At 45.1% G+C, this 14,838-nt stretch overlaps 1 protein-coding gene across 1 annotated transcript; it reads left to right on the forward strand.

Moving 5' to 3' along the window:
* Positions 1-1,671: 1,671 nt before the first annotated feature.
* Positions 1,672-12,972, forward strand: nsun4 (NOP2/Sun RNA methyltransferase 4). The gene is made up of 8 exons (XM_015942216.3): positions 1,672-1,818; positions 2,619-2,832; positions 5,432-5,582; positions 5,653-5,807; positions 10,612-10,772; positions 10,853-10,977; positions 12,378-12,510; positions 12,608-12,972. The coding sequence occupies exons 1-8, from the start codon at positions 1,723-1,725 to the stop codon at positions 12,749-12,751; spliced, it is 1,179 nt and encodes a 392-aa protein (XP_015797702.3). The 5' UTR covers positions 1,672-1,722; the 3' UTR covers positions 12,752-12,972.
* The last annotated feature ends 1,866 nt before the right edge of the window (positions 12,973-14,838 follow it).

Genomic DNA, 14,838 nt, shown 5'->3' on the forward strand with positions numbered 1-14,838 from the left:
TAAACAACTGCCAGATTTAAACTGGTTTATAAATGAATTCTGTATGTTCTTATAATCTTCTCCGTCCCTACACCTACAGTCCCTACACCTCCAGCAGGTCCCTGAGGTCCAGTGACCAAACCCTACTGGTCGTGCAGCACCAGGCTAAAGGTCAAAGGTGACAGATCATCTGCTGCTGTGGCCCCCAGACTCTGGACCTCTCTCCCCCTGAGCCTGAGATCAGTGGACTCAGTGGTCTCCTTTAAAAAGCAGCTGAAGACTCACCTGTTCAGGTTTTGGTGTGACCTTCTTCATCCTCCTTGTTCTGCTCTCCCCACCTATTCCACCTTCCTCAGGATCCACTGATTTCCCTCTTTCTTGTTCACTCTCTCTCTTTCTTAACATTTTATAACCACAACTGTCTATTTTTGCTCATTTTAAATATATTTTTAATCATTTTCTGAATTATTTTTATATTTAAAATTTTTTATCTTGAGAAGCGCTATAGAAATGATATTTTCTTCTTCGTCTTCTTCTTATCCACATTAAAACTCCAATGCAGCTGCAGAAGCCATTTGTCCTGCTGCTAACAGGTTTTTGATCCTGCAACACTTTTCACTTACAAGTGCCTCTTTTTGTTTTTTAAACTTGTGTTTTTTCTTTTTTTTTTACTGTTAGGATTCATGCCTTGCATGTTGCTATATTTGTTGTTGTTTCCATGAGAAATTGCAATAAAAACAAAAGCTGTTAAATCCGGTCTAACCGGTCATGGAAGAACATGTTCTCCTGAGACCCGTGAGGACCGCTACTCGAGAGCAGCCCCTGAGTTTGGACACAATTGCAGACATAGAATTGTATATAAACATATATACACATAAATATAAACATAGATATTAATATAAACATATCTATGTTTATATTAATATATACACATAAATATAAACACAGATATTAATATAAACATATCTATGTTTATATTCATATATACACATAAATATAAACATAGATATGTTTATATTAATATCTGTGTTTATATTCATGTGTATGTATTAATGTAAACATAGATATGTTACATACATATCTATGTGTCGGGACATGGGGACATGTAACGCTCCAAATTACGCTTCCGGCGACCAACGAGCCGACCGGAAATGGAGGAGACGGAGCTTTTTTTTTATTAGAGAAGATAACATACAAACAAAATGCACCTTACATTATATATTCAAAAGATAATCATTACATGCATATTAAACATTTTCACGTATATGAAAAAAATAAAAAATAAAATCTAAAGATGGGGTCACATAATTAACAGATTATTAATTTACTAACTCAAAATCTTCTACAAAGGAAATAAACAAACCAACCTTTTTCCTTTTGACTAAATTCAAAGATTAACTAATAATTTTAAGTCGTTTTTCCAATAGGCTAGAGTTGGTTTGGTCTGAAAAAAATCGACATTTATGTATAAATTGTTTACACAAAATTAATAACACATTAACACCATAACTAACTTTCTTTTCTGTCAAAAACACTCCAAACATTATCATATTTAAGGTAAATGGGGCAATTTGCATCCCACTAGAACAAAGCCAGGCATGAAAATCTAACCAAAATATTTGTATAAAATTGCACAAAAATGATGGTCTAAGTCCTCTTCTGAGGAGACGGAGCGTGAGCGACTCGGAACCTTGTTTGGAACACAGGATTAGAGCCGGACTGGAAAAGCTGACGGACGGGATCATGGCGCTGCTCTTGAACAGGTTTCCAGTTTTCTTTAGAAAAGTCTGCGAGCTGATCAGGCTGACGCCTCGACGGAACCGAGTGAAAGAGAAATGGGTACGGTACGAAGCCCTACATCAGCGTAAACTAGTACAGCAGCGGAACGGTGCGTTTGACAGACGTGCCGCTGCTCAGGAAGCAAACACCTGATAAATAATGCCTGAAACACGACGTCTAGCTGGCTAGTTTAAAAAGTAAAGCACTGCTTATGTTTTATACTTGAGCTGTCTTTAACATCGCCCATCCTATTTTACATTTACTGTTTTACAAAATGTAGGTTCTTGGTATTTCTGTTTTTGGTCATTTTTCTGAAACTATTCTGATCATGGTGGCTTACTGCCTGAATGTAGTCCACCGGGGGACGCAGTCCCTTTAGTGTTTATTCTTCTGCAGACACTGAAGCAGCTGCGTGCACCACCACGCGGCCGTGGAGGTGTACTACAACCCACCGTAGCAAAAACACACCAAAGGTTTTTCATGCTGGGTGCTGTAGGCTGCCTGCTCGGTGAAACTCACGTGCACCGTGTGTGGAGCCACGTCCTCCTCTTAACCGGAGGATTAGATCTCTTGATTGGGAGTGTGCCCCCCCCCACACACACACACACACATGAGGCATCAAAACCGGCCATGGAGTTGTGGCATGTCATGAGGAGGGTCTCACCGACGCCATCCCACTGTGGTTTGGGGCCTCTCTAACACATAGACACTATCTTGTGCCAGCAGACAGGAACTTTCTAGATTCTCCTCACTGTTCGAGGCTTCAGGTTGTCCCCATGGTGAAATACAGGTCACACCGGTAAAGTAACAGCAACCCTGAAGTCAAATTTCACACTAATGTTAGGTTTCTCTTTGGACAGGCCGCCACCCAGCCTAAGCACCCCCCCACCCGCCTGGCCCTGCAGCACTTTGACTCCTCCTACGGCGCTCAGCTAGGACCACTGTGGCCGTCGGTTCGAGTTGCCCTGCTGTCAGAGAGGAAGTACGGAGCGCTGCTCAATAGTTTCTCCCACGATCTGGTGCTGGAAGACCTCCAGGTTCAGGGATGCAGAGACTTCATCAGCCACCAGGACCGTATGTGAGCCTTTACTGAAGGGGGGTCTGAAGGGTGGCCTGGGGGCCATGTGTGGCCCTCACCTGCAGCTCAAAAGTGGTAGAACATTTTCTCAGCAGCACAGGAAGAGAGATGCTCACGTTTAGTCATGTGTCGCCAAACAAAGACGTAGTTAAATCATGTTAGACAATCCCAAAGGGTTCAGCTGGACTTCTTTGGTTTCCTGAAGACGTTCCTCTTCTCATCCCAGGAGCTTTGTCAGTTCAGGCTGGAATATGGGAAAATCAAGCTTATCAGCTGTAGCTGTCTGCTGTTATTCAGCGAGCAGAAACTACTCTGAGTACCCCTCCACTCCAGAGAAGATAGACGGTGTGAGAGAGGAGTAAAAGAAGCAATCGATGTTGAACATTAAAAAACCTACTTTAAATAGGGGCGTGGCTTAGATCTCACCTTTCCAGTACCTGTAATGCAGCTTTGGATTTCGTTCCTAAGCAGTTTCAGTCTAGGCCACACCTTCCTGTCTCTAACCAACACAACGACTCATCGGGGGTAGAGAGGAGGGGTACTCAGAGTAGTTTCTGCTCGTTAGACAACAACAGACTTATAAGCTTGACTCCTCCATATTCCAGTTAGAACTGACAATGCTCCTCAGATGAGAAGAGAAACGTCTTCAGGAAACCAAGGAAGTCCAGCTGCCTTCATCTGAACCCTTTGGGTTGGACGGGGAAATGACGATGGTTAACTAGGCTGCCTAAATGTTCTAATGCATATCTAGTCAGAACCACTCAGGCTCCTTCCCCACCAGAGAGGAGACCGTCCACGTACCGAGAGCTAGCTTCCGTAGCCGAGGATCAGACCACCAAGGTCCCCGCCTTCCGCTGCCACCCGTCACACATTGCACCTGACCCCTCTGGCCCCTCTCACGAGGGGTGAGGGAAGTGGGACCCATGTTTCCTCTTCAGGCTGTACTCAGCCTGGCCACCAGGCGCTCGTCAGCTTGCCCTGCCTGCAGGCCTGTCTCCAGAGGGGGGCCCAGGGACCCGCGTCTGGGCGAGGGAATGCGGTTTCCTTGTACATTTTTCTTCATGAGGGTCTGTGGGCTGCTCACCTAGGACCTGTTTGCCAGGGGTGACCCTACCAGAGGCATTAAGCCTCAGACCACTTAGCTCCTAGGATCATTGAGACTCAAACCCCCCCTCCACAGTGAGGTGACAGCCCAGGGAGCGATTCTTGTCAGGTTTAAATTGTAATAAAAAAAGAAAAATAGCAAAACAATCATTTTGGGCATTTTGATGGTGGCCTGTAGGTTCTGTCAGAGTTAGGCCTGTGTTTGGTTTTTACACCACTTACTTAAATCATAGCGAGTCGGCTTGGATCCGACTGCTCTGCTGCTGCACTCAGTTAGCCGACAGTTAACTTTATTTTCTCTCTAAGTGTTTTTCTCCCCAGAAGAAGCTACAACGATGTTCTGCTGAGCTGTGGTGGCCTCATGGAGGGGGCCATCGTCTAGCACACTGCTGCTAACCACTTAAACATTCTCCCTCTCCTGATAATAACTTTTTGTTGTCCTTGACGTTGGATGTGCTACTACTAGTTTACCCGTTTAATTATAGAACCACTAGGATAAATACAATAAAGTTTATCTTTCACCACATAGAATATTTACTAAGACTTCACAATATAACTGTAGACACATTACTTTGTCTGTGTGTGTGTGTGTGTGTGTGTGTGTGTGTGTGTGTGTGTGTGTGTGTGTGTGTGTGTGTGTGTGTGTGTGTGTGTGTGTGTGTGTGTGTGTGTGTGTGTGTGTGAGAGTCGTGGAGGATGGCTGCTTATACTGAGCCAGGATCATCTGGAGGTTTCTTCCTGTTAAAAGGGAGTTTTCCTCTCCACTGTCGCTGCATGCTTGCTTAGTATGAGGATTGCTGTAAAGACTCTGACACTAGTCAGTGACTCGATGCAACCTGCTGGTTCCTTATATAGGAAACTTGTTACTGATTGGCTAAAAGCTTCTTTCCGGAGTATTTCTCTTATCCGATGGCACCATCTAGTGGCTGACAAGCGTATCACACAAAGCTGCTGTTCCTCTGTTTTTTAAGATGACGACTTCACGTTTCTGTTTATAAACGTGCTTCTGTAGCGACAAACGGAGCTAAAACATGTTGTTGTACGAGTTTTACTCTCATGTCATGTTGTGTTCTCATATTCATGTTTTAGAGACTTACTTGTCCGTGAAAAGTTCATCAACTCTGCATCAGCCGAGGTCTAAGCAGAAGTCTAACGCTATTGGTTAGTTCTGGTCGGCGCTCAGCTTCCTATTGCACGGAGCTCTGCCGGGCAGGGGGCGTGCTTAGCAAACAAAAAAAAGACGTATTGCATGTATTACATCACAGGACATGATGAGATCATCACTTTTCCGGATTTCTGACAAATCATGCATAATTTCTGAAAGAGGAAACCTCCGGAAAGCAGCTTTAATGACCTGACCTGTGTTGGAGTGTTTACTGTGTGAAGGTCCTTGAGACGACTGGTCCTGATGTGGAGCTACAGAAATAAACTGAATTGAATTGAAAAGTTTAAATTTGGCGATTAGCTGAACCGTTGTCATCTTTTCTGCAGGCCTGGTATTCGGGGCTGAAGAAGGGTCGTGTGAGGTTTCTATGACATCACTGGAGTTTCTTAGTCAGCAGCAGTACCCTCCACAGCTTAGTCCACACCTAAAGTGCTTCGTGTTTCCAAGAGGGGATGTCACACGGTTCAAGCCTGCAAGGTGAGGATGAGTCCTAATCAGGTGTCATCATCCAGTCCAGTCTCATCCGAGTTCCTTCTATCCATCAAAGGCCGGACAGGTATGGCCTGTTGGGGTACTACCTGATGGACGCTGCATCCATACTGCCTTGTCTCGCGCTGGATGTCCAGAAGGGTCACACAGTCCTGGATCTCTGCGCTGCTCCTGGTGGGAAGACCCTTGCTCTGCTCCAGACTCAGCTGATCAGTGAGTGAACTCCTCACCAGATTCTTACGTGGTGATTTTTCTCCTGCTGTTCAATTCAGTTTATTTCTAAAGCACCAAATCAGGACCAGAGTCGTCTCAAGGACCTTCACATGGTAAACATACAGTACAGGTCAGGTCATTAAGCCAGTCAGTAACAAGTTTCCTATATAAGGAACCAGCAGGTTGCATCGAGTCACTGACTAGTGTCAGAGTCTTTACAGCAATCCTCATACTAAGCAAGCATGCAGCGACAGTGGAGAGGAAAACTCCCTTTTAACAGGAAGAAACCTCCAGATGATCCTGGCTCAGTATAAGCAGCCATAAAAATAAAGTTAACAGCTGAAATAGCAGGAACTAGTACAGTTAAAGAGCAGATTGTAGACCAGGGGTGTCAAACTCAAACTCACACGGGGCCGAAATGAAACTCTGGGACGGAGTCGAGGGCCAAACTTAATATTTTTTGAAAAAGTGACGCAAATTAGCACATTTTCTTTATCAACATATATGCAATTTTGAACCTTTAAATTTGGAAACAAACTTATTTCTGCATTAACACTAAATGTGGAATAACCAAATTACACTCGAGCAAGTCAGAAAGGCATCAGTGGTATTCATTACTTGTGGTATAATCAGCATTTTATAAATCTATTCAGGATTTATGTTTTCTTGTTTATTCATTTTTCTTATTTTTTATTCTCCTTTTTTCTCCTGTAATACGTGTCATCGCTGCTGTGACGTCTAGCTTTCCCCACTGAGGAACAATAAAGGGATTTTCTATTCTAGTCATCCATCTGCAGCCTTTCCACTTCCTGTTTACTGTAGGTTAAATCTTTTCTCACGGGCCAACAACTAAATAAAAATATCATTTTATCTTAAATGAAAATGCAACATCTCACCTGTTAACTTTCATGTTTTGGAGCAGAAAAAGAGCATCAAACCAACATATTTAAAGCTCAGTTTGCTCCACTGGTTTACTGTGATGCTCACCTGTTCCAGCCAGATACCTGCATCATGGGGTTGATCTGAGCTGAGGAGGAGACTCCTGTTGTTTTGTTCATCTTCATCATAATAATGACAACATTAGATGACAACAGGTGCTCACATAGGTTTGTGCTGATGAACATGTCTGAGCAGCTTGACCACGTCGGTGTGTGTCGGGGAGGAAACACAACCACAGAGCCGTGCTGGTTTGAGCGTGTCGCTGCTCGCTGGAGTTATATCAGCTCTGTCTGGACGTTAGCTGGAAAACTTTCTCTTTCAGTCGTGAACACATTACTGAGCAGCTAGAATCTCCGTTTCTGGGCTTCAACGTCAGAAAACAGCTGAGTGAACTCGGCGCTGAGTGAGAGGAGTGTAGTTTGTCCGAGACAGCGGAGCTGCAGAGACCGGCAGCAGGCGCTGAAAAACACAAAGGAGGGGGCGCATCGGCTCCGCGCTGACGCCGCAAAGCATCATGGGAGTTGAAGTCTTTGCGGTATCATTGGCCAGCGGGCCAGTTTTAATATATTTTTGATAATTATCTCGCGGGCCACATAAAAATGCTCCGCGGGCCGCATCTGGCCCGTGGGCCTTGAGTCTGACATATGTGTTGTAGAAGAAAGCAGTAGAGTGTGAAAAATGGTCAGTGTATCCTCCAGCAGTCTAAGCCTATAGCAGCATAACTACAGAGATAACTCTGGATAATCTATCCTATTTAGATGGAGGCATGTTGGAGGCAGGGCAAGGGAGAGCCGTCTTTACCGACTGTACACTCCACCTCCCTCTACTCCCCCACTTGTCCAGATCTAGGCTAACATCAGATTTTAACTATAGGCCCTATCAAATAAAAATGTTTTAAGCCTATTCTTAAAAGTAGACAAGGTGTCTGCCTCACGGACTAAAGCTGGGAGCTGGTTCCACAGGAGAGGAGCCTGATAACTAAAAGATCTGCCTCCCATCCTAATTTTAGATATTCTGGGAACCACCAGTAGACCTGCAGTCTGAGAGTGAAGTGCTCGGTTAGGAACATATGGAACAATCAGATCACTGATGTATCAGTGCGTTTACATGCAGCCAGTAACCCTTTTAAAACCCGAATATTCACAATAACCCGGTTCTGTAGGTCCATGTAAACACCGCCAAAAACCCGGATATGCTCATAACCGGGTTTTTAAAAACCCGGTTGCTACACCTGGGGTAACCCTTTTCTAACCCGAATGTTTGGTCGTGAAAACGCATACCGGGATATCCCCATCAAAGCGTGTGTTCTGCGCATGCTCTGTTCGCAAGGAATCTTGGTCTTTTGAGTAGCGAGACGTCTTGTATGCGCCAGAACACCGGAAGTAAACAACAGGTTGGGAGCAACATGGCGAGTCGCGGCACAGCACCACACTTTGAGTGACGAGGAAACTAAAGCGCAAACAAACGCGGTCGCTATCTCTTCCGAACTGGGAAACATGTTGTTGTTTTCACGGATACCGGAACAAGAAGAACCGGAAATGACGCATATTGCATCTGGACATAGTCCACACGTCCTGACGCTACCCCAACGTCCGCATTTACATCGGGTTATGCAAGTTAGAGGTAACTCTTTCTATTTATGCTTGTAAACGGGTTATTCTGATCAACTCAGAAACCCGAATCCCGACCTTAACCCGATCATAACCCGGATATTGGCTGCATGTAAACGTACTCTATGGTGGAGCTTGATTATTAAGAGCTTTATATGTGAGATGAAGGATCTTCAAATCTATTCTGAATTTAACAGGTAGCCAATGTAGGGAAGCTAAGACAGGAGAGATATGATATCTCTTTTTAATTCTCATCAGAACTCTAGCTGCAGCATTTTGGACAAGCTGAAGACTTTTAACTACATTCTGTGGACTTCCTGAGAGTAATGGATTACAGTAATCCAGTCTTGATGTAATAAATGCATGAACTAGTTTTTCAGCATCAGTCCTGGAAAGGATGCTTCTAATATTCCTTAAGGCACATTTGAAGACCTGTAGGTAAAGGGTTTTTTCTATCTGTGCCCCAAATCTGTGGAACTCACCACCTCTCCAGGTTAGGCGAGAGGCGGTGAGGCATTTTAAATCATGCCTGAAAACACACTACTTCTCCCTGGCCTTCAACTCCTTAACCAGAAAGCATTAGCTCATATTTAGTCATCCTTTAGTCCTAGCTTGGTTGTTCAGTTTTAAATCAGTGGATTTACTATGTGTTATTAGTTGTACTTTGTTGTTCTTATTAATGGTTTTTGGACTATTTCTGCCTGTATTTTATTATGTGAAGTCAGGGTCCGAAATAAAATGTTTTACTCACCGGCCAACTTGGCCGGTAGATGATGAAAATCTACCTGCCAAAATCCTAAATGATTTAGATCCACCTAAAGCATGTAATTCTATATTATGTTGATTCCAAACAGAGTGACAAAATAATTAAAACATCAATTTATAAGGAAAACAACTCTTTTGTCATTTTACTATTTATTTATTTATTTTTACAGATGTTTTTATGAACTCTTTCATTGAAATCTAGTCAGACTCCTTGTTTTCTCTGTCCATGAAGTCTGGCCTCCTGCTTCTGACACCGTCTTTGTGCCAAAGCATTACAGCCTCATTTGGGTCCTAGTCCTTGATCTCTGGAGAACACGGCTGCACCATGAGAAGATCTGAAAGTGTGTCAGGGCTAGGGTTGTCACGGTAACCGGTGTAGCGGTAAACCCCGGTAAAAAAGTTGACAATAATAACAACCGTCTTGTTTTTTTTAAAAAAATATTATCTCGGTGGATTACCGTGGCTGCGGTGTAGGCGCGGTGACCCTTACCAGCCACCGTATCATCTGAAGTTGCCGGCGGCACATGCGCAATTTGTTGTTTACGACCAAAACTTTCTTTAAGCTAAAGCTGAAATAATGGCCAAAGGAGGAGACGGCACTTGGGACATTTATTATCCCTCAAAGAAGACAAAGTCGGAAGTATGGGCATTTTTTGGATATTTGAAGAATGCCGAGAGACAGTTTATAGAAGACGGCTATCCTGTTTGCAGCACGAGCAGAAAAAGTGTCTGTGAAAGGCAGCAACGCTACGTGGTCATCATAATGTAGCCATTGTCTCACGACTCCACCATCTCCACTTCGCCACTTTTCACAAAGTCTTCTGGCTGCCACTGGTCCTGGTGGTTTTTCTTCCAGTTCGACGAGTTTTCTTTTGGAAGGCTGGCTGACTCGTTAAAAACCGCCACATTTCACCGCTAGTTTTAACACGAAGCTAACGGCTAACTTGATAAACTGATTGAATGGGATAGGTGGAAATGACGTTGGATGCGGCGTTCATGTTTCGCGTACGTTTGTGTACGTTGCATGCAGGCGGGAGGAGTATCAGACATCCATGGAAGATGACTGATAAACATAACTAATTTGGTGCAAACATTTACTCGCCAGGTGGCAGGTAGAGCTCAAACATTTACTCGCCAAATGGAGCAATTTACTCGCATTTGGCGAGTGTTAATTTCGGACCCTGTGTGCAGTGCTTTGGTTGGTTGTAATGCAGTTTTAAAAGCCTCTATAAACAAAGGGGTATGGTAATCTCAGCAGTATTCCAGAGGTGGAAGAAGGAAATCCTACAAACTTGTTCAACGTTGGATTTGAAGGGCGAGTCGCGGTCAAAGATAACATTTTTTTATTTGGTTATCGGAGACTAATTTAATGCCATTCAGATCAGGTGAGCAGTTTTCTTTTCTGAGGTTCTGGTCCAAAGATGAGAACTTCAGCCTTGTCTGGATTTAACAGCAGAAAGTTGAGTTCCACCATTTTGTTTATTTCACAGGGTATTTATGCATAAATGACTCCTCAATGTCTCGAACATCGCGGCTGAGAAAGGTCCTCCACAGCTACGTTCCTAAACAGTTTCTGACTGATGAGAATCTTCGAATCACCTCATTTGACGGCACCATGTGGGGGGAGATGGAGAGAGAGACCTTTGACAGAGTCTGTAAACTTCATCCTGGTGATAATGTTAAAGGTGCCCACAGCTAAATGATCACAGACGTGTGTTTATCTGAGTTCAGGTCCTGGTCGATGTTCCCTGCACCACAGACAGACACTCGCTCACGGAGGACGACAACAACATCTTCAGTAAGAGCAGGACGGGGGAGAGGAGGAGGCTCCCGCAGCTCCAACTGGAGCTGCTGCTGTAAGTTAGAAGTTAGAAAGTTCTGGACACACAGACCCGCTTTGCTTCCACCATCATCATATAAATACACGGATCGCCCATTGGCTGGATTAATATGGCTGTGGAATAAAATGGGAGGTTCCCACCACCGCTGTTTTGGCCGTGTCACACGTCTCGTCACGCCCAGACAAGCCAAAAATGGGAAAAGAGGTGGAGCTGTTACGGTTGGAACAAATGAACCAATGTAGCTACTAGCTAACTTGGCTAATCACAGAAGCTAAGAAGGAGTTCTAGGCTAGCTGACCCATGTGGCCGCTAAGGCTGTAGCCATGCTGGATGGGTCAGGGTTAGGCGCAAGCAGAGTCTCCGACCACAGCAATCAGGGCCAGGCACCCTGGCCGCTTAAGCAAGCTCACGCCTCGGTCGGAGATTAGCTACATGCTAACTCAAGCTAACAAAGGTTTTTGGGCACTTTTGGCGAGAGAAACGTGGTAAAGCGACTCTAAAATCAACTCAAAGAGCAGCAGTGTTTCTGTCGTCTCCCTCAGAGATCCGCACCAAAGCAGCTAAACGACATCCTGACATGGAAGCCAGGCAGTCGCTCCACTCCCACTTCCTGTTTGAAAAATGCAACAAATGCTGCTGCCTGGCAAACCGAGAGGGCTGAGCTGCTAACAAATACACACACACAGGCTCACAAAGACATTGTGACATCATACTGTACCAGCTAATGTCATAGGGTACCTCTTAGCCAATGGCGATGGCGGATTTAAATTCAAATGCAGAGCAGTTTTAACCTGAAGACCGTTTGAGGCAGAGTATTTAAATCTGAACTAAGATGCACGAAAGCACCACATTATTCACTACATGTGTCTGCAGCACGATCACACACTCCTTATAGTTTACCAGCTAATAAAGTTGATTTGGGGGTGACTTGGTCTTTAAATTCACATCATTTCCCCCAAGCAGCAAAACAAAGTACAGAAATATGATTTTACTCACTGATGAAAATGATGCAGAAACTGCTTGGATGGTCTGTTACTGCAGCTTGTCCAGCTACTCCCATGATTAACATCCGAACACAGAGAAAAACGAACGTTCAGAGTCGAAATGACCGAACATCTATTAACGGGAGGCCCAGGCCTTTCCCCGGAGCTAGCTCTCAGGCCTAGCTCGTGGCTCTGATCCTTTAATACTCTTAAACAGAAGAGTCACAAAGATTCAGCCCCCTCAGAGTTGTCATGAGTGTAATCCGTCCGTCCGTCCGCCCATGCCCTGTCCATTCTGGAAGACGGTGAAACTGTGGAGAATAAAAGCGCTGAGGTCTCTTCCTGTGAGACGGTTGGGTGTGAAGAACCTCCCACAGGTGTGTTGTGTAGACTACTTCTTCATGTGGAGCTATAACATGTGCTCTGCTGCAGAGCGGGGATCGCAGCAGCCCGTCCTGGAGGGGAGATCGTTTATTCCACCTGCACGCTCTCTCAGAACCAGAACCTGAGTGTGGTGGAACAGGCTGTTCACTTTGCTCAGGAGAAACATGGCATCCAGCTTCAGGTGAGTGGAACACGTGGTGATGGCCACCTCCTTCAGGTGGATCCAGACTTCAATAAGCACCACATCTTGTCCTTGTTCCTCTCATTTCTCCCGTCAGGTCGTCAGTTTGAAGCCTCTCGTGCAGAAGTTTAGAAACACCTTTCATTTTGCTCCTGAGCTCCACCTGGGTGAGATGGTCATCCCACACCTGGCTGCTAACTTTGGACCCATCTACCTGTGCAAGCTGAAGAGACTTCCATAGAGGCTGCTTCGCTGGACTTGGAACGACTCGTCCATCCTGGGAAGAACTCTGATGGAGCATGTGAGAATGTTTCTGTGCAGCTGCTGCTCAGTGAGACGCTCTGAGGAGAGAGGCTTCAGGACCTCCACCTGTGCTGTGGCATCAGATGGAAGCTGGCAGGAGTCTCTTCCAGCTTTGAGGAAACAGTGATTGAACTCAGTGGAAGCTAGGTTGGGAGAGGTTCGGCTAAATCACCGAAACAACACGGCTGAACCCGGTCTCGCTTCGCCCTCTTGTGGGAACTTGCTCAGTACTTAATAAAATAGTAGAAAAGTGGGTTAGGGTTAGGGTCTTCACCTTTAGTGATGCTGTTTTATCACGATCGCTGGAATATTCATGTCAGTTATTCTCTGTTTCACATCCATCACACCTGCCCAGCGTTTTGTCTTCCCGCTACATCTGTCACGACTCGTGGTGTTCTCTCCATTTTCTTTTACACCCACCACGTAGGGTTGGGCATCGATTGGAACCGGAATCAAAACGAGGAATCGGAATCAGAATCGGAATTGTTCAGAATCAAACGATGCCCATCCCTACCACCATGTCCTGAACACGGTGAAATAAGCTTTGGATCGTGTGTGAGCAGCTTGTGTACTCATGCAGACTGTCACTGTTTCTCTCTGGACTTGATGAGGGATTACATTTGCCTCATTAAACACACGAGTTCAATGTTTTTATTAATATGCTGTTTATTTCATAGCCGTAAATACTGGTTCTAATCACTGACGTAATTTCAGTGTTTTTGGTTTCAGTCAGGAATTTTCCTTTTGGTGCATTCATATGTGGGAACTCTGCTTTGTGAGAGGAAAAGATGAAAAGAGCCTCCCCACCAGCGTCGGTTCTACTCCGCCTGGATTGGGTACAGAGTGCTCCCACCTGGCTACTCTTGAGCTTTCCTGTGCACAACCGGTCGTTTTTTCAGCCCTCTTCCCAAGGCAGTCTGCTATGGGCTGTTCGCCACAGGTAACCCGTTATCAGCCACCCTTTGAGAGGATTTCATGGAGGACTTGGAACAAAAAGCCATAGCCAGCCCCCCACCCCCAAACTGCAAAATAGAATTATGGAAACGCTACGTAGACGACGTACTAGAAATCATACCAAGAGGGCAGACGGAGACACTAACAGAACATCTGAACAACATCGATGACACAAACAACATAAAATCCACAAATGAGGAAGAAACATAAGGCAGCATAGCCTTCATGGAGATCAGAATCAGAAGTTATTGCCATATGTGTGCCGAGTCACAACATTAGGATCTTGCTGCGGTATTTTGGTGCAGAAGGTAAGATAGAAAAGAAAATTAATTAAGAGATAAGCAAATATAAGAACTAATAAAACACTCATGATAAAATTTTTAATGTAAAAAGTGGCAGGAAGTAGAGAAGCAGCTACCTACCCCGTGTAGGTACTAATCTGAGTGTTTGCTGAATGGTTCAAGCACAGCATCGGGTCACGTGACTGGGACCAATCAACTTAAGTGGGCTGCCCTAGGATGTTCATTCAGAAGTCCAACTGCAGAGGGGAAGAAACTGTTTTTGTGGCGAGAGGTTCTGGTCCGAATGGATCTGAGCCTTCTGCCAGATGGGAGCGAGTCGAAGAGACTGTGTCCAGGGTGAGACGAGTCAGCTATTATCCGACCTGCACGCCTAGAGGTGTACAGATCTTGAATGGAGGGGAGTTTGCAGCCAATGACCTTCTCTGCAGAGCGCACGACACGCTGCAGCCTCTTCTTGTCCCTGGTGGTAGCTCCAACGTACCACACGGTGATGGAGGAGGTGAGGGTGGACTCGATGATAGCGGTGTAGAACTGCCTCATCGACTGTGGTGATAGGTTGAATTTCTTCAACTGCCTCAGGAAGTACATCCTCTGCTGGGCCTTTTTTCTGATGGTGGTGATGGTGGGCTCCCATTTGAGGTCCTGGGTGATGGTGGTGCCCAGGTAGCGATATGAGTCCACCATCGTAATGTGAGTGTCAGACAGGGTTAAGGGGTGGGGGGGGGGGTGTTTCCTAAAGTTGATGATGAAAATAAGCAGACAAAAGACG

The sequence above is a fragment of the Nothobranchius furzeri genome, chromosome 11 (genome assembly GCF_043380555.1).
Source record: "Nothobranchius furzeri strain GRZ-AD chromosome 11, NfurGRZ-RIMD1, whole genome shotgun sequence".
Classification (NCBI taxonomy): domain Eukaryota; kingdom Metazoa; phylum Chordata; class Actinopteri; order Cyprinodontiformes; family Nothobranchiidae; genus Nothobranchius; species Nothobranchius furzeri.

Excerpts from the sequence above, each read along its gene's own strand:
- nsun4 (XM_015942216.3), top strand. The coding sequence starts at position 1,723 with ATGGCGCTGCTCTTGAACAGGTTTCCAGTTTTCTTTAGAAAAGTCTGC. Across the intron at positions 5,583-5,652 it reads ACACGGTTCAAGCCTGCAAG|GCCGGACAGGTATGGCCTGT; the intron begins GTGAGGATGAGT and ends TATCCATCAAAG. Across the intron at positions 5,808-10,611 it reads GCTCCAGACTCAGCTGATCA|GGTATTTATGCATAAATGAC; the intron begins GTGAGTGAACTC and ends TTTATTTCACAG.